Below are 27,352 nucleotides of genomic sequence, written 5' to 3'. Positions count from 1 at the left end.
TTCTCTTTCCACAGATGCTGATTGGCTGGCTGAGTTCTTCCAGCATTTCTATACCTTTTTCAAATGAGGTGATTGGAAATCTACAGTCACAATACTACCTCCAAAGCTTTATGTCACATCCATGAGTTGCCCTCCAGAATATTTTGTATACTAAATGGTAAATAGAAGCTGTGACCAGAAACAGGTCCAACAAACTTACGTAGTTAACATCATAAAATCAGTTAATACTCCTGGTTCCTCAACTTGGTGATGCTGTATATATTCTAAGAGTACAAATGAAATACTAGTGTTGGCATAAGGCCGAGATCTTTCCTCTGATAACTCGGAAATATGACTCACTCCTCCTCAGTTTCTTCAATGATATATTTATGTTAACATTAAAGTCATAGTATTGAAATTTATATGCCCCTTGAGAAATTATTAAAATATATACTAATTTTTCAGCATAGCTAGAGATAGCTGCAGGGATAGCAAGTATAGGAAAAAATGCCAGTTCTCTAGTCTTGAATACATTACAAAAGTCAAAGCCAGTAATTAACAAAGAAGTCTTCAGTAATACTGCTCCCAGATGAGTGAAATAGAAAGTTGACATGATGACTGGTTGAAGCAGGGAATGCACATTTATAAATAAGAACAACATTCCCATGCAGCTGCTGGGTCAAAAGGGTGAATTTACTACTGCTGTAAGGGATTTCAAAAACAGACGATTTTTGGCAAGCGTCCGTAGTTTTCTTTTAGATCTTTTATCAATGCTTAACAAATTAGATGGAAAAAGCATAGTTGAAGAAAAATTGTCTCACCCACAAAGAATGACATGTGCACAACTGTGTTATTTTCAAAAAGGTTACAGAACATAAACAGAGCCCACTTAATTCACTCAAAGGACTTGAAACATTCCCACTGACACAACTGCACACAATTTCCTTCATCAGTGCTCAAAGTGAGCAATTCTAAGCTGGTTTTATTATAATCTCCTTTGCGCCCCAGATCAGAAGCAAATAAGGAGGAGGAAGGAATAAAGGACTTGCTTTTATGCAATGCCTCTCTGGGTTTCAGAGTATCCCAGGGCATGCTGCAGCCAAATGGAATGTAATTGTGTGTAAGCTGACTGTTACATTACAATAGTGGTATTGTAATGTACAGAAAAGCCACACACTTCAAAACACAACCTATCTGTAAAGCATTCTGTGACATTCTGAAGTCATGAAAGATAAGACGTAAAAGCTAGACTTTCCTTTAGTACAGGCACAGTGCGAGCTTGATTAAGATCACAGGGCTGCTGAGAACTAGAGTCCCCTTGGATTGATGACTGACAGTATCCACCTTTGGAAGAAGGAAAGCCATGCCACAGGATGCTAGACCATTGTGGAGAGCTCCCTTCAGAATCAGCAGTGAACTCTGGTCATGTTAACCTGAGCCTTCTTTGAACTGCATCAGAATCCGATATACTTTGTGTCCTCTCTGAAAGAGCAATGCAATGATTTGGGGCAATAGTTCCTTTTCAAAGCATACACAAGCAGAAAATAACCCTTTACAAAACAATTATGACAATAAGTACAAGTGAACTTTTCATTTCTATTCTTTCAATTGAAAGACCAAAGCATTCTGAGATGTATGGAGTTAAAAAGATTTTCTGTTCCACTGTGTGAGCAGGGAAGGCAAGCAATGGAAGACTTTCATGGTCAGTCCGTCCCCTTACATAAGTCAGCATAATTTAAATGCATTTTTTTCAATTGTTAATTCTTTGGCAATATATGGGGTAATTTTGCACATTCTAGTTGTTCTAGTTGTGGCTGTGTTTAATAGACCTGAAGGAGACTTGGCAAGATTAAATTACATAAATCTCAGGAAATGACTGAAATAGCATAAAAAGTGAAGCCCAGTAAAATTAGGACCTGCACTGATTTCTTTGTTAACAGCAATCATACAAGTCTTTCAGTAGTTAAGTTACCCATATTCCAAACTGCCCTTTCAGCGCACTCTAATGTGGCATGTAAAATAATTGGTTAAATATGAGAAAACACACCTTCACACAATGTCAAAGGACACAGTTCATTTCTCCTTTGAGCTTTCACCTAACTTTTTTTAAAGTGAACTACAAAAAACGACAATACATCTCCTTACTCAAATAACCCCACAATCTTCAGCAGGCTGGCCAAGCCACATGTATTTAGTTTTATTTGGTAATTTAGGTTTGCCACCTGCAGGCTGTCATAATTAATCTGAGTACTGACCTGTTGGAGGATTTACACCTTCACTTGCTCTGGGTAGGGGAGCCTCACTGGTGAGCGATGGATCACTAGGATGAATAGTCTGTACAAGCTGGTAACTGATATTATGCCTTCCGTTTCCTTCCAGATGGAAACATTTTTATTAGATTTTGAAGTGAATTTTGCATGCACATGCGCAGTAAATGTTAACTGAACCATATCATACAAGCATAAACACATACAGAAATAAATCCTCAAATTATTACAAAGTTAGTTATGGCTGCAAAGATTTTTGTACATTATGTAAAAATAAAACTTTTTGTAGATCATTTAAGTATTAGCAGCTTTCAATTATTTATTTATAATTCAACACAGAGACAATGAAGAGTTTCACTGAAATTGGTACTCAATAAAAATGAAACTATATCAAGTTCTGATTGATCTTCCATTTTAATTTCATATTCTTGTTGTTTTTCCTCTTTATTTCTTCCTTTTGGTGTCTAACATTCTGGAGTGGGCTGGGTATATTTGATTAAATTAGTAGCTGGGGAATCATTTCCATTTAGATAAGGAACTTTGAAATAGTGGGAGTGAATGGATCGTTATTGGCATACTGCTTTGTTTCCATCTACCTGATGTAGACGGAATTGTTAATGAGGTACAAATGAGCAAGGCTGCTTCAGGTGCAAAGTTATGTTTAAGTAAACACCATTTGATAAGGGAGGTGAAGTCCCACTATGCATCAGTGTGGCCGTGTAACTCAAAAGTTTGCACAACCCCACCTGCACAATCAAAATAAGTTTGTGTTGTGATGGGAAGTTCAGGTACTTACAACCTATTCTAACTATGAAATAACTTGAAAATATTAGGCTTCGCTATATGAAGTGGAAGATTCTTTCTAATGGCATACAGGGCCAAAATTTACTCCAAAGAAAAATCTCAGGCCTGAAAGCATTAGTTTTATCAATGAGGATTGTGATTCCCTCAGATAATTATTTCTATTCTTTATTTCATTATTTAATAAGATTGTTTAGATATTTCAACTTTTACTTTGATCTGATGTGTGTATTCAATCTTTATTTCATTATTTGCAAAAAATTAATATTTTAGTAAGAATGTGGTTTCTACTTCCTTGTTTGTTGTCCATGAGAATCTTTCAAAGCAGCTGTCCAGCTAAACTGGATTAAAATCATGGAGCTGCTGAGTGCAGGGTCCTCTTGGATTGAAGTCCAATAATAACCAACAATGGGAAAGGGAAACACTATACCACAGGATTGCTAAATCATTGTGGGGAGCTCTTTCCAAAATCAGGAACAGTGGTAACTAAAAAAAAATCGATTGACTTGCCCAGACTTTAAGTGGGTAGAATAGAATGAAGCACACTATTTTTTTACCATTTTTGATATCTTTAACCAGGCATAGAAAAATAACAGGAAATATTTAATCATTTCAATGTTATAAAGCTAAATATTACTCTTCCAAATGATGACCAGCTATGCAACAAGGCTTCATTCGTAGTCCGCGAACTGTTGATGCTTTTTGTATTATATCTGTTACCTATTATCGGTGCTAAGGTCGTGTATTTTATCTGTCATAAACTAAAACTTAATTGATGTTTCATTAGTTAACATTTCATACATCCTATTTTCTGGTCCTCATGCTCCTAATAAAAAAGAAACGTGAGAAATAAAATAGTATGCTTTCCCAGATTTATAGGAAAGGGTGAGGCTGCTGCTTTGGGTTACGCTCAATACAGAGTTTACTCTGGATTGGAGCCATGCTACATATTTCAACAAGGGGCTGATTTTAGCTCTGATTTAATGACCCATTAAATGATACCAAAGTAAGTGACAGATGTCATTTTCTTGCTGTTACCTGGAAAAAAATTCCAATGTAGCACAAGGAAGTACATTCGAATTACCATCCTCTCACCATTTTCCTGGAACAACGTTCTGTCTACTTTTTAAAAAAATACTAATCAGTCTTACTCAAGAAAGGAATTGTTTTCTTCCTTTCTAGCAATGGTCCCTATCATACTCCAGTGGGTACAGTGGAACTCAAAGGCATGAATGCTAATGTCAGTCAAAGCTCGAATCCCAAGTCAGACTAGTCAATTAAGAGACCAGAGAACTTCCTATATAAGTTACCTTTTTATTAATTAAATTTCACTATTAAATGAGAGGTCTTCTGCAATCTTACCTTCATTCAAATCTGTGGGTATTTTAATGCTATTCTCCTCTTCATCAAAACGAAAATGGAACAATGTCTGTGGCTGTTTGTTTGGTACTGAATTATCGTCTTCCTTAATAGCAATAGGGGGTTGTTTTGTGAGACTGAATTTAACTGTAGGAAACACAGGTTCTGTTTGTTCCTCTTCTTTTTCATTGTTTTCTATCTTCTCTCCAATCACTTTCTTCTTTGTGATTTGCACTCTTTGAAGTTGTTCGACTCTCCATGCAGCTTTCATTTCCTTTTTAGACACAGTAGGTTGGACAGTTGTTTCTGTTGGAGTTACAGTGACGACATAAGGCTCCTTTGTGGTATATAATGGATTGTGGGGCATAATAGGCACCAAGTTGTTGTATTCAATTTCATCATCAGTGCCTGAGCTTTTAATGTCGTGCTTTTGTTGCCTTCTATTTAACAGTTTGTATTCTTTGGACTGTTTAGGGTCTTCCTTATGAAAGTGCTCATTACCTAAAGGCTCCTGGTCATAGCTATATTGGTCATCATAATGTTGCACTGGCTCTTCATTCTCATTGATCACTGGATAGACAGACTTCAGTTCCTGAGTGGCATCACAGTCAGGAAGAGTGTAGCATAATAGATCACCACCAGAGTTGTCACAATGGCATACTTTACATGGTGGCATATGGAATGTATGCCCTGCTGTGTATTTCTGACCATCATGAAGACACCCTACCTTGGCACACTGTTGGCAGCCTTCAGCTGGTTCCAAGACTTCAATGCAGTTCTGTGGCAGCTCGGGGCAAGGGATAAAATAACAACTTATCTTTCCTCCTCCACTGGGACATGCACACTCTGTGCTTCCAAAATCAACAAAATATGAAGATCCTTCAGGTACTTTCCCATCCCTGAATCCGGCATTAACGCAGTCGTAATACTGGTAACCCTCACATGCACAACCATATTGCATGCAAGAAGCACAGCAAGTACCGGGCTCCAGCACCTCCTCAATACAGAATTCAAGCAAAGGGCAATTCACACCAGTACAGTCCTTTTGGGCAAAGCAACTGCCATAGGAAATCAGCAGGCAGAACCAAATCCTGAGATCCAATAACTCAAAAATTTCCTTTCTCTGCGTAGCCATTGTCTTGCAGAGATCTCACAGATAATAGAAATGAGCAGAAGCAGCTTTGGTTTAAGTTTTCAGGAAAAGATTTCCACTATTATATTTACGGAAAATCCAGGTCCAGTTCTGATGGGAGGTTATTTTTTCTCCTTCTCTTCTTAAACCTCAGATAAAGAAAAAAAAAGACTGAAACTTTGCAGACTAAAACTTTCTATGCAAAACAGGAAAAGTGCCTTAATACTTAGGGTAAGAGCTAACCCTTTTGTTCATGCAATTGAAACCAATGGAGTCTATTAAAAGAACCTCAGGGATTGCCTCAAAGTATGTGCCTCTTGGCCTCCCTCAACTGCACATAAATCAACATTTCATTCATATCTTACAGGATCACATCTACTTGGTGCATGACAACAAAATTGCTCTTATTAGCATTTTATTCCATATGGTACAACACTTGTATAATTAAAGAGTTATTTCTTTTTTCTGCGGGTTTGAATAAGCAATTCATTAACTAATTTCAACAACATCAAAACGAAACATAGAATTTATAAATGCCAGCAGGATCTAAGGAAAGTAATTGTATGTTTTAACAAATTAAAATGGAATTTTATCTAACTATAATGTTGCTTTCAGCCACAGACCTAAGAATTGTTTTTAAATTATTCAACTTAAGTTGCTGCAAATGTTGTCTCTTTTTGTATTATGCCTGAAAATGGAGGGAAACAATTCTTTTGACATCTGATTCAATGACATTTTTAACTGAACTTGTTCTATAAGTATTCTTTCAATAATTTTAATATGTGTAAAGTAACACTGTAATATACTGAAATCTCATTAACTAAAGATTTTATTTTTTGGGGCAGGGATTGTGGTATAAAGTTCAAAAGTTTCATTCAGTTCATTCAAAACTGTTCCATTCTGTTTTAGCGAGTTGAATCAAATCTACAATAAAAGCAGAAAATGCTGAAAATATACACCAGGCTGTGACAAAATCATTCGGTCTGAATATTACCTTTCCTTCACTCTGTTCTAATGTTGACAGGCCTGTCATGTTTACCCAATATTTCTATTTTAATTCCAGACATCCAATGCTTATGGTTTTGCAAAGTAGTGTGATCTGAAAATCAGCTGGAATCTGGAGCAAAGTACAAGCTGCCTGAGGAAGTGCACGAGTCCTGATGCAGGGTCTTGACCCAAAACATCAACTATCCCTTTGCCTCCACAGAAGCCACCTGACCCACTGAGTTCCTCCAGCAGCTTGTTTTTTTGATCTGAAAATTAACCAATATAGTTCCAATTACATAATTGCCAATCATCATAAATGCTTATAAGGTAATGAAAAACTTCCGAATGCACAATCAACAACCATCATAAATGCTTATAGCATAATTATAACTGCTAATTACAGTATCAGCAATCATCACAGATGTCTATGACTGAGCTGTCAATTTTACTATCAAAAGCAATTTGAAAATGCACATGAAACAGAATTTTGATATACAAGATCAAAAAGAAAATAATTTATTCATTCTGATGTCTATCTACTTTAAAAATGCTACTTTTGTTCAGGATTTTAAAATTAATCATACTGTCAGATCTGACTTTATGAGATAGTTTTTTTAATCTTATAATGATTAATAGCAATTCAGAACAACCATGTTATTTAATCTTGTTTTGTGTATCAGTATATTTAACGAAATTTTTGACTGCCTAAAAATTCTTCTGCACTGATTTAAGATTATTAAGGCAGCATGGTGCAACATGATTTCCAAAGTGTCAGCATGGTCACAATCTTCTAACACCATCATCATTAAAAAGCATCGTCAGGTTTCTTTGTGAAATATCAGTTCTCTGGTTCAGCGTGTACTACTGAACTCCTGTTTAGTACTGTTTTTAACAAAGGAGAGGGGTCCTTGGTGCCCAAGGAACAAGAAGGCTGTCTAAAACAATAGCCAAGTGCCCCTGCCATCAGGTTACTGAGGAGATCTCTGGCAGGAGTGAAACTCCTCTGTCTGCTTAGTCAATGAGGGCCTGCACTTTGGGGAAGTCTGTAGTGTTAGCAAACCTTGCCTGGTCGACCTCATCAATCAGGCTAGCAGAAAAATAAATGAAGGCTTCACTCCTTGAGTACAGAGTCTGGGTGTCTATCCTTCCTAAAGCAGCAGTGAACACAAAACTGTGAGATGTGACAGCGATCAGCAGCAACGATCCTGAAGCTCAGAATCTGAGACCTCGATTTTGTCTGTGAGAACATGTACAGGGCTTTATTTGAGGTTGCAGAGATCTCAGTGAAGACTGTCTCAGTGAAGCTTACAATGCATGGACATTGTTCCTTATGGGAGAGTGAATTAGGTCCCTAAACCCTGAGTGGATAAGATGTTGCATGATGAATCTTTCTGTCCTTCTTGCTGCATTCCCCCCTCTCCTCTGCCACCCTAGTTCCATTTCCAGTCCATCCACCAAGGGGAATGATAGGTTTAGACAAATAAGCATTGGGAGTAAGTTTTGATTGCAGGAAATCAAATGAAGCTACAAGGAAGGCTAAGTCTTGGTTATGAGCATGGAACAGACCAAGCAGTGAGACTGTGGTATGTTTTCATCAGCCTGGAAATGAATGCAGATTGAGAGTGATTGGGTCTTTAAGTAGAATGGTTTCAGGAGAAACAATATTCGTAAAAGCAGATAAAATATTAATTCTCCACAGATACTGCCTACCCTGCTGAGTATTTCCAGTATTTTCTGCTTTTACTTTAATAAAAACTAGCTGTGAATGATCACTATTATATTCTGGGTGAATTAAACTAAAAATCATGCAAGAAAGCAAATAAATGTTCACTGTACTATCGCTGACATTGTTGGGCTGAATTTCATGCTGGAACCAGGTTCATTAGCCTTGAAAATTTGGTTATCTGCAACTCAAGAAACACAATTAAATCAACCTCCACAGCACATTCAAGAGAGTAATTTAAAACAGTTCAGGACTGTTTATATAAACCACACCTTAATGCATGTATAATAAAATCTCAAATACATTTACTGAATACACTTATTTCCTAGTATTCAAACAATAAACTCTGAGCCACAATTTAGGATTACCTCATGGCTGTGTATTTTTGTTAGATTTTGAAAAATATCACAGAAATAGAACTAATGTTCCTGTGGATTCATGCCTTAAGCAATGATTTGTTTCATTAATGCATCAATCACAGAGTAGATCTTTATTTCACAAAAGCTTACTGTGAATGTTCTGAATGTTCTTATAAGGATATCCCACAGCATACTGCCATAATGATTGCTTCCAGTAGTGTGAATGTTAATACAAATCCTCAGTGAGAAACACTGGAAATACTGAAATGGGAATCCAAACAAATGGGATTTATTAAGTTTTCAGTTTCAAAGTGGTCAGGCAACTTCCTAAAGGAACTGAAACTACATTAACATTTCAACAAAACAATCCTCATTTTCTGATTTGGTACTGCCACATTTTTACAGGTATTGCTTGGTTTGGGTTATGCAGCTGCTGTTGTACTGACCATTCCCTAACCAAAGCAAAATGTGTCCCTCCTTCCCCAGCTACTTTCTGCAAGTGCTGTAACAGCTCTGAAATGCATGATCCAGAAAGTCACACTGACAGTGAACTGTGAAAGTGAGGAAAAAAAACTATGTCTTCACTGGGAGGAGGTGAATTCTGTCCATGCTGACCATTTCTATGGAGTACAGTAGTCAAATCTATTGAATCAGAATTGTTAATGATTTCTAGCATATGAGAGCTTTTATAAAAGTTGCCTTCAAGTAAGTTTATTGCTCAAATGTTTTAAATCAATGCAATCATTCCCCAATTTTCAACAACATCCTATAAATTCAAGATTATATATTTTCTTTGAATAACAAAGTTTACCTCCTGCATCTCTTTTCTCAAGTAGATATTTCTGGTTAAGTTGATTACACTCTTACAGCTAAGTAAATCACTCAACATTGGGAAAATCTATCATTTAATGAGATAGTTTTCTGGCAGTGCCTACATGGAACTGGATTGCTTCAGTTTAACAGTTAACAATACTTTTCAAACTTTTATCATTGGTATTTTTTAAAAGCACAACTTTTCATAAAAATAAAGGTACCTTATAATCCCTCAGAGACTGCCAGTAGTCCATACTCAGCACAAACTGAAGAAAACCTTAAAGCAAGTTGGCCAGAGGTTGCAATAATGTTTAACAGTGGTTCATTTACATCTAAACTGAGAGTGATTAAAATCACCTGATCACACAATTCAAAAGGCACTTCATACAACCTGTCCTTTGTGCCCAATCGCCTTCCAGTTGTTTTATCATTCCTGAGCTAGAGAAGTTGTTATTTCCTTATTCCCAATGCAATATAAGGATGTGTGTTTTCAAAATCCAGCCTTGGAGGAGCTTAGACTCTGCACTGAGTCAAGCGTAACCTGAGCAGTCAAAAGTTCCATGACTATGGTGGAGTTTTACCTCCTGTGATGTGTGAGGAAACAGTTTAGAATTTCAAAGGAGCACAGTTGTTATCAGTCCAATGGGACTCAGGTTTGATCGGAAGCAGTGTTTCTGCATGGTCACTCTGTCTGCACCGTGCAGATTGAAAGCAGATACTGCCATTAAGATTACAATGACTTTCTCATTAACACACACTGGGTGCTAGTTCTCCCAGAGGTGCTGTTTGAACACAACCCTTGACAAATAAGGCAAAGAAAAAACCTCTCTCTAAACTGGGGAAGATGCAGTGTTAGCCTGTAATATAAGAGCAGTTTCCAATTCTTCAAAGTCTAACTCTTGGTGATTTAGAAACCAGACTCTATGATTTAAGTTAGTACAACTTTGAGACTAAGGCTGGAACAGATTACTTTTTACAGACAGGGTTGCTTGGAAAATATAAGTCTTCCTCTTGTGCAATCAAATCAAGGCACAATGATTTTTACAAACAAAAGATCCCTACAGAAAATGCAATACACTAAAACAGTTCCAAAATAGTTAAATAAATAAACAGTCTTTACCCTTTTAAATCTCGTGCCCTAAAGAAAATTAAAGTGCATGAGCAGATCAAAAAGTTTCTGTAAAATACAGCTTTTAATTATAGTTTAAAGTTTTCACTAGACAATGCCATTCTCTTAAACATAACACCGCTGATTTCAATCTTCATTCCTCAACATTTATCTGAGCAGTTCATAAAACTCTCTCAAAAGAAACATCAGCATAAAAGCAGGACTTACCGTTCCAGCAGCTTATGCTGTGCACAGCATGGAAACCTTGACGTGTTTTAACAGGGTGGGACCAAATTTTCAATCTCAACTGACCAACAGCAAGGGCTATTTGTTCAACCTGAAACCAAAGAAGTTTCTCATCAATCACAGTTGCTTACCTAATGTGCTGGCCTGCTGTCAGACTCTTTTAATCTTCCTTACCCCAACTCATTATCTTCTGTGAGACTTTACTTTGAGCTGCAACCCATAGTAAACTGCTTTCTCTCACATGAAGATATTTCTGTAGCCAAGTAGAACCCATGGATTACATGATGTAATGGGTGTTTTTAATATTCTAATCCAGTAATATTTGCCGTGACTGATATATATGCCTCTAGAAACAGGAAGTTAAGGAAACTTTTTTTATAAATCAAGATTCTTCTGGAGTGCTTGCATTTTGAATTCCAAACATATGAACTAAGAAATAATTCCGACAACAATACTTCCCTTAAACTGGAGCAGTTTAAAAAGTATTTTAAATATTAAGCATAAAAGAAAAAAATCCAAACTACAGGTGAAAATAGACAAGAAAGGAAATGGTTAAAATTCTGATTTATTGCAATGAAACAAACAAAAAGTCATTACAACAGGCAAAGAAAAATTATAGTTCTATAAAGCTTCAATATTTAGTTTAATAAATTTCTTACCATTATTTCAAATCCTGTGCACTTTAATCCATCTGTTGGTCCAAATAAAATATTTGAAAATGTTATTCTATCCTGATTCTTGGGGACCAATTATGTGCTGAGAGTCTTTTGGTATGCAGGGTCCCTACAGAACAGTCAGCAACAATATAGCAGATGGTCGGCAAGCAACCACTTCTCAGAGTGCCGAATTGTAGTTCAACAAGATTAGAAAGAAACTCTTAAATTAGTATCAGATGCCCTTCAACTGCACTGCTGGAAGTTGGCATTTCTGATAAAAATCTCCTCAATATCGGCATAGTTTATGAAACCAGTAAAAAGAAATTTCAAACTCTTTTTACAAAATTTCACTGGGTCTATAATGTTAAATGATTCAAGAACCGGGATCTATGTTAACTATGTCACTATGTATATGAAAATAAACATTAAAAGCACAGACTGAGACCAACTTTATATTCAAACTGTGCAGCTGCCAGTTTTACATGCTATCATACAAGTGAGATATGTTGAGCACAACCGAAATTTCTGCTAAAAATGTATATCTTGCTAATAATATATTTTTAGCATTCCACTTGAAAACTATATAATATTTTGCTGGGTTATCATGATTCAAAAACTGCTTCTTTTATAATTCCGTAGTACTCAATCTGTGAAATCTTAACTAATTTTACCAAATGTTTTAAAAGGTATACAGTAACAAAATCCTGATTCAAATTAGCAAATCTTTCTTCAAATCACTGCTTCAGTTGAATGGTAGTTGGGTCTACGCCCCAGGATACTTAAAAAAGCAAACCTATGTATGATTTCATCACTCTCCTGTCTTAAATTTTTTCCTTTTATCTCAATGCAAAGACCTGCAAGTCAGTGAATACATAGGAGGTGTGGGTCATCATTGGTTTGAAAGGCCAACGTATCTTTATTTATGCATTACACTGGAAGTAATCCTTGTCTAGGGTAGAATATTAGCCCCACTCAGGACGACCATCTTCTCTAAATGATAAACTGGAGGCAAGCCATTTTAAAAGAAATACTGTGGTTTGTGTAGTATTTAGTACTGGCAGGATGGAAGCTGTGATTTACGGTGGGTCTTGGCAGCTTTCCCAGTGCTGTGTTGTGTTGGTGCCCTGATCCTGGCCCAAATCGCCAACATCAAAGGTACAAGGCCCGGAAATTCAGTCACTTAGTACTGTCTAGTTCTGTCCTCAGCAGTTGACAATCCGCTTTAGATGATGAGATGCCTGGTAATGGCTGTGACAAGATCTTTTGACAACATGGCTGAAATTTGTCCCTGGTGAGGGTTGTACTTGTTGCCCTTTCGTGCAATTTCCATGTCAGATACTCATTGTGATGTCAGTCTCTGCAGAATGCTCCTCTTTACATTGCCAGGGAAATAAAGCCTTTGTTGATCACTCCAAAGATAGTCCTGAGCAGCGCCAGATTGGAATCCCATCAAGGTCTAGTATTTACCTACCATCATTTGGGCACATCCTTCTCAGTGAGCTGATCACCACCAACCACCCATCGATCTCATTGTCCAATCAGACCAGTCCCTGACCCTCTGATCATCCCTGTCCTCAATCCTCCACTTCTTTGATAACCCACATCTTTTTTTCCCCTATTGCCAAATCCCCCAATGGTTTAATAACCCGTATATTCTATTATTCTTATGGTCCAATCGCCCCAACTATCAGATTCGGTTGGGCCAGTGACCTAATCCTCCTATATCTCAAACCCCATGACCTACTGATAGCCCCTGAGCTCTGACACCCATGGTCCAATGGGTCCCACATTCCAATACACACCCAGTTCCATGACCCACTCCCCCAGACCTCTTGTGAAGATCTTAATCTCTTCCCGAACTAGCCCACAAGACACTGAGCCTCTAATGGCCAATTCCAATTCCTATGGGTCATGACAGGGCTTCTGCAAACCAATCCTCTTGCCTCCTCACTACTCCTGCTTGACCTGGATCCTTCCCATGTCCCAGCTGCTAAATTTGCCTTCGTCTGTTCCAAGGTGAGCAAAGGAAAAAGCACCCAGTCAGAATTGAAGTTTGTAGCAGCTGCAAGAGCCACTGGCAGATCATACAGCAAACCACATCATTCTACCCAATTGCCACTAACGAGTCCTGCACAGTAGGAGTGGTGCTGAATGCCACTGTGAATATGAGGATGTCAGATCTCAGCACTTATTTCAGGGTCATTCAGCATGGACCTTGGTCTATGTTATTTTAGTTCTGGGCTGTCCCGCCCAGTTAAGGATGGGTGGTCGCCCTAACCTCACTGTTCTTTGTCATGACTTGCTAACTGCCATTGAAATTGGTTCCTTCTGCTCAAACGTTGTGTCCTTCCTTCAAATTAGCTGAATTCACTGTCTACTCAAAAAATCCTGTCTTTTCAAAATACCACTTCATCTCCAGCATTTCTTTCCCTTGCATTGTTCCCACAGAAACATAGTGTGGTCAACTTCCAAAATGAGGACCAAGCTTTCTCAAAGACTTCCTACCCTCTCAACAGATACTGCTGCTGGCCGGTCTCCTGTTCCCTCTTGGCAACTCCCTGAGGGCCACTTTCACCAATCTAAGTCAGTGGACTCAAAACCAGTTGCCTGACTGGTGTCCACAGTTCATTACAAGGATAAGGTCCAAGGGCTAACTTTGGACATGACATGGGACTATGGCACTGGCATGAAGAACACTGACTATTTCATACTTAAAAACAAGGCCAAGTAATTTTCTTTCCTACAATTGAACATTCACATTCAGATTTCCACATCAACAACAATATTTAAATAACTCTAGTCAAAGTCCCAAACCGCATCCTCTCTGAGTGTGGACTGGGTACATTTAGCAATACTTGTCCTGCTTTTCCTCCCTGCAACATTTCATGTGGTGAGGCATACTATCCTCCCCCAGAACAACAAACTGAATGCTGGAAGAACTCAAGCAGCATCTGTGGAGGCAAAAGATGTAAGTCAATGCTTCAGGTCATGCAACAGGCATGAGGGGGAACAGAAACTATTGCCGGTATATAGCAGTATGAAGGGTAGTGGGATAGAGGCTGGTAGGTGATAGGTGGGACCAGAGGGGGAGGGGGTGATGGGCAGATGGAACCAGGTGGGGAGGCTGGGATGGGAGAGATAGCCAAAGGGAGAAGAAAACTGGGTGGACAAGTGAGTGTGTGAGAACCGGGAATGTGGGTTATCTGAAATTAGAAAATTCAATGTTCATAGCATGGTAACCTACCCAGGCTACCATATCCTCCTCCAACATCAGCTCAGTAGTATTGGTCTCATTCAGCTGCACTTTCAATAGTCCAATCAAACCAAGAGTTTCTTAAATAAGCATTTCTCTTCAAACTACCTCAGGGATCTACAAAGGGACTATTCTTGGCTCCATTCTCTTTGTTGTTCATCTGGTAACATTATCCTGAGTTATGTGATCAGGCTCTACATGTACACTGACAAAACTCAGATCTACCTTCAATCACCTCTTTCAAGCCCTCCATTCTCCCAATTAGCTAGTTTGTGTATGCTTGACACTGATTGAGTCCCTCTCCCCAATATCCGTCTCAGATTGAACCAATCTGTTCGCAATCTTTAACCCAAGGCAGATCTATTCAACAACATCAACTCTCATTTAAAACAGTGGAATGCTTCAAGGTGCTTCATACGAGTATTATCTAAAAAAAGTGGGTATAGGAACAGTACTTTGTCTTCAGACTGCACTCAGGGTCATAGAATTAAACAGCATGATAACAGGCCCTTCAGCCCAACTTGTCCACGTCAACCAAGGTGCCTCCCTGAGCTAGCCCTATTTGCCTGCGTTTGGCCCATATCCCTCTAAACATTTCCTGTCCGTGTACCTGTCCAAATGTCTTTTAAATGTTGTAATTGTACCCACCTCTACCACTTCCACTGGCAGCTCGTTCTATGTACCCACCACCCTGAGTGTGAAAAACCTGCCCCACACATTCCTTTTAAATCTTCCCCTCTCACCTTAAGCCTATGCCCTCTAGTTTTAGACTCCCCTACCCCTGGAAAAAAGACTGTGACCATCCACCTTATCTATGCCCCTCATGATTTGATAAACATCTATTAGGTCACCCCTCAGCCTCCTTCGCTCCAGGGAATAAAGTCCCAGGGCTTGCTACAACCCTCAGGGCTTAGTATTGAGTTCAACAATTTCAGATAACACCTATTTTTCCTCAGTTTGTCTTTATGTTATTTTGTTCCGACCATGGGTTTTGAAAGTAACTATTAACTTGACAACTTTGGTTTGCACCGTATCACAGACTTTCCCTCTGTTCTTCCACCTCTCCTTCTCTGCAAACATGCTTGTCTTATCACTTTTCCAGTTCTGATGCAGAGTCCTTGATCCGAAATTTCTACTGTCTCTTCCCTCACTGATGCTGCCTGAGTTGTTGTATGCTTCAGGCATTTAAAAAAAAAGTAATTCACCTTTCCCTCCAGCAATCCTACGATCACCATTGAAATCACTGGGGTCCCAGATTCTGTGCAGGATCCAGAAGTATTCCTGGGGAATCTCAGAAAGATGTTCCCTCACTGGATTCCATGGTGAAGTGTATTGAAAGAGAAGTAAGTTTGAGTTTGTGGCATTAAACTATGCATGTGTGGAACCCCTGGCTAAGTGGCACTCAAAATAGTAAAAGCTAGTAGTTCTGTTCCAAGACATGAGTGTTTACCAGCACTATCTACGCCACTATGACTTGATCAAGGCTATGGAAGGATAGGAACATGAGGGTGAGAATGTTAAAACTGAGGCTGAGTCAGACTGGAAACGACAGAGGTGATAGCCATGATCCAGTTCTGGGTGGGTGCACCCTTTCACCACAAAGACTGTCTCCTTTCCTCTCAGTGGCAACAGTTACTTAGCTGAAACTTTTCTCCATGATTTTTTATACTTCCAGATTCATTCACAGCAGTGTCTTTTCTCATCTTCTGAGCAAAATAAACATCAGTTCATCCAAATGTCTGCTCCACTTATCCAATACCAATTAAGCCACAGAGACACAAGAGACTGTAGATGCTGGAATCTGGAGCAACAATTTGCAGAAATGTCAACAATTCCTTTCCTCCCACAGATGCTGCTCGACCGATCGAGTTCCTCCGGCAGATTGTTTGTTGCAGCAGTTAAAACACACTTAGCAAAATCTTCTCAACTCATTGAGCAATGCTTGTTGATGATTTCCTAAAGCCTAAATTTGGGAAATCAGGGTTTCTCCAATTGGGATCAGAGTCCCAATTAACAATGGAAATCTCAAATTCCCAATTTGGGATTTAGGCTTTCCCAAAGCCTAAATTTATCCATCTCTTTTTTGTGCTGAACTTATCAATAGCTTCTTTTTAATGGCTCAATGTTAAGATAAGAAAAAGAATACAAAATGCCTTGTTTGTATTTGGAACTTTTATTTTATCACCTGATTTGACATGCCTCTGTGTGCTTTGCTTTCTCTTAAGAAATAGTAAGGCAAAAGTAAGATTGCCAAAATTCAGTTCTAAAAGTAAGCAACAGATTGTGCACTGGCATGTTCTGGGAGAGGCTTGTTTTGCATCACTGATAAATTCCAAAAGCTATTCCTAGAATTCCAAGGTAAGTTTCAATTTTTGTTTTGGAGATCAGTCGTGAGATATTTGTGCTTGAAATGACTGCAAAATCCTCATCAACTATGCACGTGAAGATGCTGGGCCAGATGCTGTCCAGGAGTAGTAATACTAGAGAAACAAAGGACTACAGATGTTGGAAGGGTCCTGAACAGTAATGTTGACTGCCTGCTTTTCTCCAAGGATGCTGCCTGGCCTGCTGAGTTCCTCCAGCATCACAGTGTTTTTCATCGCTGTCCAGGAGTCATTCAACTTGGAACTGGGTGAAGACTTGATCTTTGGAAGTTATTTCCAAGATTTCATGAAACCTGTACTGACATTACACAGAGCAGCCCTTGATTCCTCCCTCCCCTTCCTCCCTCCTCCAACTTCCTCTACATCTCTCCACCTATTTTTCTTCCCATTTCACTTCCTTCTCCCAACCACTCCGTCCTATCTGTCTGCCTGATTCACCCCTCCGTCTTCCCAGTCCTCCCTCCCTCCCTGCCTTCTTTCCCATTGGACAATACTATTTTTGTCCAGAATCCTCTGCATTAGCAAAGCAGATGCATGGAGGAATTCTTTCCACAACTTTTTGCATAGATCGCAAAAATATTGGTCTACACAATCCAATACCTAAATCTATAATTCTGGGCCTATAATCTTACCCTGACATATACAGTCTATCCACTCCGATCACCAGCACAATTACTACCTTCCTCTTTTCATTTAAGTGTGCAATATTCTGTTCTATGTTCTCCTTTGTGACCATGACAGCATTGTTTCACTGTGGCACATACAAAGCAAGTAACGAGGACAGAACAACCAGCAAAATATTCCTTTCTTGAAGCCAGTCAACTCTCAACTAACAATAGTGGCTGGCACACAATATGCCAATGCTCCTACCACATGGCACATGCAGTTCTCAAAGGTACACTAACTCTCAGCATACAAACTAGGTGCAGAAGAAGATCTGAGTTGTGTCTGCACTACCACTAATGGTATAAAAAAAAGGTAAAAACAGTTCTACCAAGTAACCTGATCACATCAGCTCATTTTTCACCTCTTTGGTCTCCCATTAGATTTATCAAAGAATCAAAATAAACCATGGTTCTCTGATCAAACACAAATGATTATATAAAGTAAATAACATTGTGCAGCTAGTATTAACCCAAGCTACCCAGCAGAAACCAGGCAGGTCAGCTGATAAGTAAGATCAGAATGCTTACCAGCTTGGAGTTTGATTTTTAAACTATTTCTGATTTTAACCTGCAAGGTACTCAGGTGCTTGACGTACTTGCCTCAAGCAGAGATGGGGGCCTCAGAATTTTTTTAGAAATTAGAGTCCTATTATGCCAATAGAATTCCAATTGCATCTGACATCTGAACTGTGGCCTGTGCAAAGGAGCCCTCTTGAATTTCCTGCCAAGCCAAAACTAATCTGGAGACAGAAGCAACTTCTGAATGTAAGTGAGAAACTTTCTTTGTAGGACATTTCTTTGTAGGATGCATTTTGGAAAATCAAACCTGCATAGGACTTATAGTATGAATGGTAGGGCACTAGGGAGTGTAATGGAACAGAGGGGCTTCAGAGCACAAATGCATAGTGCGTTGAAGGTGGCGTCACAGGTAGACAGGGTGGTGAAAAAGGCGTTTGAGATTTACAAGGATGTTGCCAGGACTAGAGGACCTGAGTTATAGGGAGAGGTTGGCCAGGCTAGGTCTTTATTCCTTAGAGCGTAGGAGAATGAGGGTTGACCTTATAAAGGTTTATAAAATCATGCGGGACATAGATAAGGTGAATGGTACCAGTCTTTTCCACAGGGAGGGGAGCAAAACGAGGGGGCATAGATTTAGGGTGAGAGGGGAAAGATTTAAAAGGGACCTGAGGGGCAACTTTTTCACGCAGAGGGTGGTGAGTATATGGAACGAGCTGCCAGAGGAAGTGGTTGAAGCAGGTACAATAGTATCATTTAAGAAGCACTTGGATAGGTACATTCAGGGGTGGGGCTAGGAGGGATATGTGGGGAACACAGGAAATTGGGACTAGATGGGTGGGCACCATGTTTGGCATGGGTTTGTTGGACTGAAGGGCCTGTATCTGTGCTGTATTGCTCTATGACTCTATGACAGTGGTAGCAGGTATGTACCTTTGGGTCTTGTGGAAAATCACAGTCTCAGTGTCAGATTCACTCTAATCACAGGCTCCCTCCCTGCTATTTAATCTGAAAGATGCCAGGAGGCAGACAACAGATTCTTGAGGAAGCTTAAGATAAAAATGTCACCCAACTGAGGTGTAGTTTCTGAAGGTATGAAATCCATAGGGTTAAAATAGGTCTTGGGGATAAATGAAAACTCTTAAAGGCGCTCTCCTATCAAAAAAAGAGAATAAACCATTGTGAATCTACCTACTTGTTCTAGGAAGAGATGAAAGTTTAATGTAATTGATAACTATTATCAAAAATTTATCATTACAGCAACTTTTAGATGGATATCCTATATAAATATTTTAAATGGTACTGCACAAATTGTGCATTTACGTCACGATTAAGAGTCTTAATCCTTTTATTCTCCAGAACAAAAAAGGACTTAATTGTCTTAAATCAGACAAAACTAGTCTAATGTATTTCAAAATTAAGCAAAACCTCTTTTTCAAACTGTGGACTATTTCCTATCAAGTTGTAAATCACACACAACAGACAAGGTCATCACTTTTTTTCCAGGTCATTGAAGGAGGAATTTTCTGAGTCCTAATACTTCTGTTAAACACAGTGCTCAGCAAATAAGTTAAAGCACAATTTCCAAACAAAAAAATAATCAATTAAAAGAGACTGTTTAGAGTAGGGGTTCAGTACTTAATATAGTACAACCATGATCCAATCTACAGGCTAAAATTTTGTCATGAATTCTGGTTAAGTGGATTAATGGCCGAATTCTAAATTCTGAGATCAAGTTACAGCATTAAAAGAGTATTTTGTATTTTTCAATGATATATTAGGCATAGCTTCAATTTAACAGGCTGATTTTTTTTGTTATTTATTGAAGCAGATTGTTTCCCCATTAGATGTCACTTCCATCAATGACACCAAGGACTGACAAGGTGCTACATAACAATGATTACATGAAAATAATAATTAATGTGATACAACAAATAGTCAGGGATCTCCATAACCAAAATATATGTGCTCATGTGGTTGAAGTGTTACTTTATGCTCACAAAAACATGTGTGCGCATCTGTCCAGGCTCAGTACATATAAGAATAATTGTATTTAAAAATATTAGGTTTGGTGAATTTTATCAAAACACTTTCTCAGCGACAATGTGAGACAGAATGTCAACTGTTGACTTTAATTATATATTGGGACTGGAAGTAACATTTAGCCAATTAACCCTCTTTCCTTCAATCATGAGAAGCAGAACCATGTCTGCTGCAGTCCAAATTACCTTTGGTTCCACATTTAACTCTGCAGTCACTTTGGAGCCAATTCTATTTACTGTTTGGCTCCCTGTTTTTTCCAGAGTGATTGTTTTGCTTCTCAGTTTTGATAAGAGCTAATATGCCTGGCTACTGCTTGAGAACAGTTATTTAGACTGTCACTGTGACATTCCCTGTCACTACTAATTTCAATCAGAATGAAATGGGAATGAAAGGAAGAGCTCAGCACAATCCTAGTGAGTAGCTTTGCCTTCTCATTGCAGAGGACAGTGGCCCAAGAATAATATTCTACTGAGACCTAAAGTGCTCAAAAGGTAGAAATCTGATATAAAGGCAGAAAAGGCTTGAAAGACAGCAGCTAAGGTCAGTTTATGTTCCATTGACTTTAATAGTCAAGTTGTGTTTCTGATGTTGAACCAAATGCATTCATTGATTTAAATTGCAGATGGGATCTGATTTGAACAGCAGGTATTTCCTTTCATCTAAAGAACAGTTCCATTCTTAAAAATAGTGTACATCCAACAGATATGTAGAGTCTAACTCACGACTTTGTCGCAAATGAATTATGCACTGCCCTACAACCAAATGTAATGGTTTTAGCTTAGCATGTGCTTCATTTATTCTGTTCATATTGCCCAAATCAAGGATCGCCAGCCAACCAGACAAGCAAAAGAAAAAATTACCTCATTGCCAGCACTTTTAAACAAGCGCCAACATATCGCTTGGTGCTGGTGAGCAAGGTTCTGCACATCAAGTCCTTCATGTGCAGCTGGATTCTCAGCACCACTGCACAAGGTTCTTGAGACAGCTACAGCAAGAAAAAGACCACCAACCTTCACCTTCTGGATTGTACATTTACAAAGCAAGTCTGGAAAGACACAATGGTTCATGGCAAAATTCACCCCCATCAACTTTGTAATACAAGACTCCATGGTCTATGGGCTATTCCCAGACAAACATCAACTGCTGCTGGAAGGTTAACAACTCAGTAAAAGGTGCCCTTTGTTCTGTCTGAAAGTTGCCACCTGCCACTGCCAGGAGCTGTCTGTGATCTAATATTGTGGACTGGCACATTCCAAAGCCCAGGACATGTGCTGAAAGACATGTTGAAGCTTTGAACAGACATGGGAAAGACCACTGATGGCCTTCCTGGCATTACATACAGAGAAGCAGGAAACACTGTAAAAATAACCCATGGAATTATTGTACCAGAAATAAATACATTACTAATCATCTTTGTAATAATATAAAGTGAGTCCCATCTGCAAGAGGATAGAAATACCATAATGCACCATACTCTGTACATAACCACAACAATTGTACTGCACAATATGAAGAGTGACATTTTGAATAATATATCTTTGAAAATTTTAGGAATAAAATGCTTTTTTGAAAAGAGAAAGAGAAGTAAATGTTAAGCATTAGGATGCTCCATTAGGATTGCATGTTGAGGGGCTGGAACCCATATAAAAACATATTGGACTCCTTGCACCAGAAATGGATGTAAAAGAAATTCTCTCTGTAATCTATTTTGTCTATAAATGCAAGAAGACAGCCTGGTATGTCATACACTGAACTTAACAAAAATGGTCTGAATTGCATAATGTGAGGTATGACATTTTAAATGTATTGTAGTGTTTCTTGGTTAATTATATGAATGAAGTTTAGTTTGGAATAAGTAACCTTCATTGTAGCTCAACTAATTCCTTTTGCACTGATCCCTGTGAACACAATATGCATTGCATTATATTATAAATTGTAATGCAATTCAAATTTTATGAATACATGTGTACCTTTGAAACAAATAGAAAAGTGACATTCCCTAGAGGAAACCTTGAAGGATGATTCGTATGCTCTGAACTTATGTTATCAAAACCACTTGACTGAGCCTTCTCCATCACGGTGGTGGTAGGGCCATCATGGATAGGTTCATATCCGGTGACACTTTGAATCTGACCCACTGCCAAGATCTTGAGTCTGTGTGCATGCTCAAATTAGTTCATGCACATCCTCATTTGGGGAAGTATGCACACAGGGGGCACAACTAATAGGACAATCACCTCACAGCTGCAGCGACTAAGGTTCAATCTGACCTCCAATGCTGTCTGTGTGGAGTTTGCACACTGTTCCTGTAACCACATGAGTTTTCCTTGCGTGCTCTGGCTTCCTCCTGCTTCCCAAAGACGTGCTGGTTGGTAGGTTATTTGATCACTGTAAATTGCACCTAGTTTGTGGATGAGCTGTAGAATCTGGGGGAAGGGTGGGGGGGGGGGGAAGTTGCTGGGAATACGGGAAAATAGGTTACAGGGAAAATTAGTGGGGGAATGGGATTGCTTTGATGAGCCTGCATAGTTTTGATTGGCCAAAAAGGCTACCTCTCTTATATCATACACTAACATAGTATACATAAGGGATTTGGGAGTTGGGAGTTGTCATGTGTCAATTGGAACTTGTAACACACAGCCTGAAATATCTGAAACAGCTCACTAGGAAAGTCCTAGTATGGCTAGGATTTTCACCTAGCCATTACTCCTGCCCTGACTGTGACCACCTTCAGTTTTGGTCAATGAGAACAGCATTATCTGCTAGTTCACCTCCAGCACACACCATCCTGATTTGAACATATGTTGCCATTCCTTCACTTTTGCTGGGTCTAAATTCTGGAATTCTATTTTTTCCACCAGCTCTCTGGGAATAATTTCATCACCCTGACTGTGTGATGGTATAAAACAAACAGTATATATCATCCATAATAACTTAAAAAATAAAATGTTATCCTGCCACATTAAACATTCTCGTGGTTTGATTAAATGCTTAATTTATATCCTCTGTGTCTGAATTTTACTTATTTAGCTTATTTTCATGTTTGTTTTTATTGAGCACACCATATATTAACATTAATTCCAAGCTAAATCAATATTGCTTATTTTTATAAACACATGGGGGCTTTTAATCTCATCCCACCTCACATTAAGTTATGCATGGGAAGATTTAATATCTCCCAAATCCACTTAAATCTGATTCAATGCTCCCCAGCTACACTCATTCTTTCAAGCCCCAGTTAAAAAAAGGATAATTTCTATCCTGACTCATTTTACTTCAATATTTAGCCTATTTTAACACTCTCTTCTTGCTGGTCTTCCACCCTTCTCCCTGAACAAAACCCGATTTATTAGCATCTTGCATTATGACTCATTGAGCCAACAACACAAACTCCTGTCCTTACCATCTCCATTGGTTCTCAGTCTTCCTATGAATCACGTTTAATATTCTTGGACATAAATCCCTCAGGTCATTTCCACTGGCATACCTCAGAAACTTCCATCAATCCTATATCTCATTCTTGCATTCCATTCCACTGATATCCATTACTCAACTTCCCCCCCTCCCACCTTTCTCCAAACAGTCTCACACTATGGTCACATCACCATATGCCTTCATCTGCTTTGGATCTACTTTGCAACTTCCTTCCTAATTCTCTCTTTCCCACTGGACCCTATATCCAAGTTTTGTTATTATATTTTCTATTCTCTCTTGTTTGGCTTCTATTTTCTTTAGCCCTCTTTGTTCAGTGCCTATGTTTTCTTTATTGTATTATATAACTAGAACTTGGTGTCATTGTTTTATGGAATTTAGAAATAACCGTAATTCCCCTTGAATGTGGTTGCAGTATTTGCAAATGCTTGTTTCTAAATTAGCATCAACTTTGCAGTGTTTGTTGGATCAAATGGGTAATTGGTGTATAGTGAGCCAGCTGATGTGTTTGATTGGGTGGATAATGTTGTTATTCACCTAATCACGTTGGTTATTTTTGAATCCGCAGGTTCTTAGAGGAGTCCAGGAATGAGTTGAAAACAACTTGGTGCTTCACAAAGTTTTATTGGGAAAGTTTAAAACAAAGAAACAGTCACAGAACACATGGCCCTAGCTCTACTACTAGGAGATGAGCTGAGCCAAAAGGAACTAAAGATGAGCTCGGGACGGGGGAGAGAGAGCAAGAGAGAGATAGAGGCAAGAGAGAGCTTAACAAAAAATGACACCTTTTATACCTGAGATAAGAAGTACTCCTTGGCTAACAGTAGTCCAATCAGGAAACCTATGAGATACCTGTGGCCAAACCAACCATGAAAGAACACATATTCACCTGATGGACGAACCAATAAGCTAAGAAGCGGCCATTCCTTGTGCATCCACTCGAGGTGTATTAAACACTATACATGTTGAAAAACTAATTAAAATAGTCGAATCCAACAATAACTTCTAGCCATACACAACTATTTTGTTGATGATTAGGAGTCTCACTGATTCCACAATCCAGCAGGGGACATTATATATGACCCTTCTCCTCATCACCCATGGCTTTCAGCAAATGGCTCAGTGAGCCTCCAAGGCTCCATTTGTAACCTTGACAAATTCCAGGTATTGATCAACCTGGATTTCATTGATTCATTCTCTTTTTCTTGATTCCAGGGAAAGTAGGCATGAGAAGGTACTTGAAAGAATTTTATCCTTGTTAGCTTCCATCAAGCGGAACAGTTCAATCAGATAAACGATTGCTTCATAAATAGAATAAATTGATGAGATTTTCTTGTGTAAGTGAATGTTTCATATGGCAACTGTCCACAGGGATGTGTTTGAAATTAGGAAGAAGCTGCCTAAGGCTTTTAAGATGAAAACCCACTGACTCTCTGCTTCCATGTATTGGAGCATTCCCTGAGGCAAGGCATCGATTTGGATTGAGGCATTTAACAAAAAGTTACTGAGTAACACACCATCTGTCACAGTATATAATAATCATCTGAAGTATTAGAATATTATGTCTATCTCCCAGTGCTCTTTATTTCTGCTTGTGACAAGAGGCAGTTTCTGTAGATCTGTGCCCTTCATGAGCCCAAACTTAAGGATTTTAGTAACACTTTGGCTGGGAACAATTACATTCGGTACTAGTAAGCTGCATAACACAACTGTTGTGTAACTGCTCTCGTGTTACAACAGATGAAACATTGTTGAGTTTACCACAGACAAGGTCTCTTATTATAAAATTATGTCTTAGTGGTTCCAGATACCTTCATTCATATAAGTACTATATTGTATTTATGCTACCCAGCCCATTCAGCTGTTCACAGCCCATCCAATTACTAAGGCTAGCCCATCCAACTACTGTTCACAGCCCATCTGACTACTATTTGCAGCCTTTCACATAATGTCCCTTATTCTTTTCTGTGGCTCCTTGGAGATTGCCTTTCTTCTGTGGACTGACAGGTCTACACTGGTGAATCCTCTGTCTCAGACTGGGCTGATGCATTTCATACCTCGGTCAAGCATCCCAGTGCTGTCACACATAGATCTAGATTTACTAATGTCAGTTCAAAACAATGTGGCATGACTCAAGAGAGATCAAAAGTAGTCATGACGACACACAAGAGACTGCAGATGCTGGGATCTGGAGCAGTCCTGATGCAGGATTTCAACCTGAAACATCGACAATTCATCTCCCCCCACCCCACCCCACCCCCGCCCCCAGATGCTGCTGGACCCACTGAGTTCTTCCAGCAGGTTGTTTATTGTTCCAAAAATAATCATGGTGGATTTACGAGCACTGAAGATAAACCAGGGAAGGAAAATCAGTGGAAGTGACCTTCCAACTTCAACTGAGACAGCAGGAGAAAGGATAGGTCTGTTCACAGGGAATTAGAGAGGAAGTCAAGAAATATACTGTAAAAACAGAAGCATGAAGATGGGGACCCTTCAGAAGGAATCAAAGAGGAAAATTATGAGATCAAACTCATGCGATTTACTAATAAACCAAATGAGATGCATAATCATAATTGATGTCGACACAAGAGAGACTGCAGATGCTGGAAACCTGGAGCAATGCACACAAGGTGCTGGAGGAACTCAGCAAGTTAGGCAGCATCTATGGAGGGAAATGAACAGTCAACATTTCAGGTCGAGACAAAGGGTCTTGGCCTGAAACGTCAACTGTTCATTTCCCTCCATAGATGCTGCCTGACCTGCTGAGTTCCTCCAAAACTTTGTGTGCATTGTTCATTGTAATTAATGTAGTATTTATTAAATATTATTAGCCTTTGTTAACTTTAGTGTTAACATTTGATATTTGGAAAACATGTAATACAATGTCTTAATAGTTATGGGATAATTGGTCAAATGATCCATGAGAATTATCAGGACATATGGTAGTTTCTGCAGAGATTGTAGGTACAGGTTGTAAAGAACACTAAGAAATTTACCTTCTTATAGACTGATGGATAGTCAATGGCTGACATTTAAGGAACAAATGTGAGATCTGCAACAGTTAAATTCTTGTGTAAACTGCACCAAAATATTTTTCTGTATCTAATTGTAAAATTTCATATATATAAATAGTTAGCTGATGTAATTAAATATATCTGGATGGTCGATGGTTTTCATGGATTTGTTACCTTTTACTTAAAAGGGAGCCTGTAATTTGAGTGTTTACCTTTATGAACCATGTTTACAATGTGATATGACTTTTGATACAGTGTTGTATCAGACACTACCAGTAACTGGGAGCTAACTACCTTCAATAAAGAACGTTTTGTTACTTTGTGAACATCAACATAAAAAAGCCTACATGCATTGCAGTTGTGGTGAGAGTAGCAGAGCTTTGAGTGCTCAAGAAAGACACTTGGAAAACTTATTTTTGAAATTTTGTCTTGACTTCAAACAAAAGTTCTTGTCTGCTTGCTGGCAATAAAATATGTTACAGATTAATGAAATGTCAGCACATTTTTCAGACCATCAAAGAGAAGAGCACTCCAATGAGAAACAGAAACAAAAATTAACATGCAATTCAGATTTGCTAAATTTACCACATTATGTTCAAAATGATTTAGCAGTGA

The 27,352-nt window shown here is 38.7% G+C and overlaps 1 protein-coding gene across 8 annotated transcripts in view; it reads right to left on the bottom strand.

Annotated features, from left to right (window-relative positions):
• fbln2 (fibulin 2) overlaps nt 1–11,541 on the bottom strand; it is a 176,018-nt gene extending 164,477 nt beyond the window's left edge. Inside the window, exons 1-4 of one of the 8 annotated variants that reach the window (XM_052018568.1) lie at nt 11,434–11,541; nt 10,757–10,865; nt 4,410–5,687; nt 2,235–2,351 (exon numbers count right to left, since the gene is read on the bottom strand). In XM_052018568.1, the coding sequence (XP_051874528.1) occupies nt 2,235–2,351; nt 4,410–5,541 (1,249 nt within the window). In that variant the 5' untranslated portion in view covers nt 5,542–5,687; nt 10,757–10,865; nt 11,434–11,541. Of the gene's footprint in view, nt 1–2,234; nt 2,352–4,409; nt 5,688–6,532; nt 6,709–8,757; nt 8,869–9,641; nt 9,961–10,756; nt 10,866–10,905; nt 11,056–11,433 lie in introns of those variants that run through there. The other 7 variants (XM_052018567.1, XM_052018569.1, XM_052018566.1 and 4 more) reach the window with 7 other exon arrangements.
• Between the last annotated feature and the right edge of the window lie 15,811 nt (nt 11,542–27,352).

Source organism: Pristis pectinata, chromosome 6 (assembly GCF_009764475.1).
Source record: "Pristis pectinata isolate sPriPec2 chromosome 6, sPriPec2.1.pri, whole genome shotgun sequence".
NCBI classification, from domain to species: domain Eukaryota; kingdom Metazoa; phylum Chordata; class Chondrichthyes; order Rhinopristiformes; family Pristidae; genus Pristis; species Pristis pectinata.
Note: the sequence above shows the minus strand (reverse complement) of the source record. Positions and strands in the feature narration are given on the sequence as shown.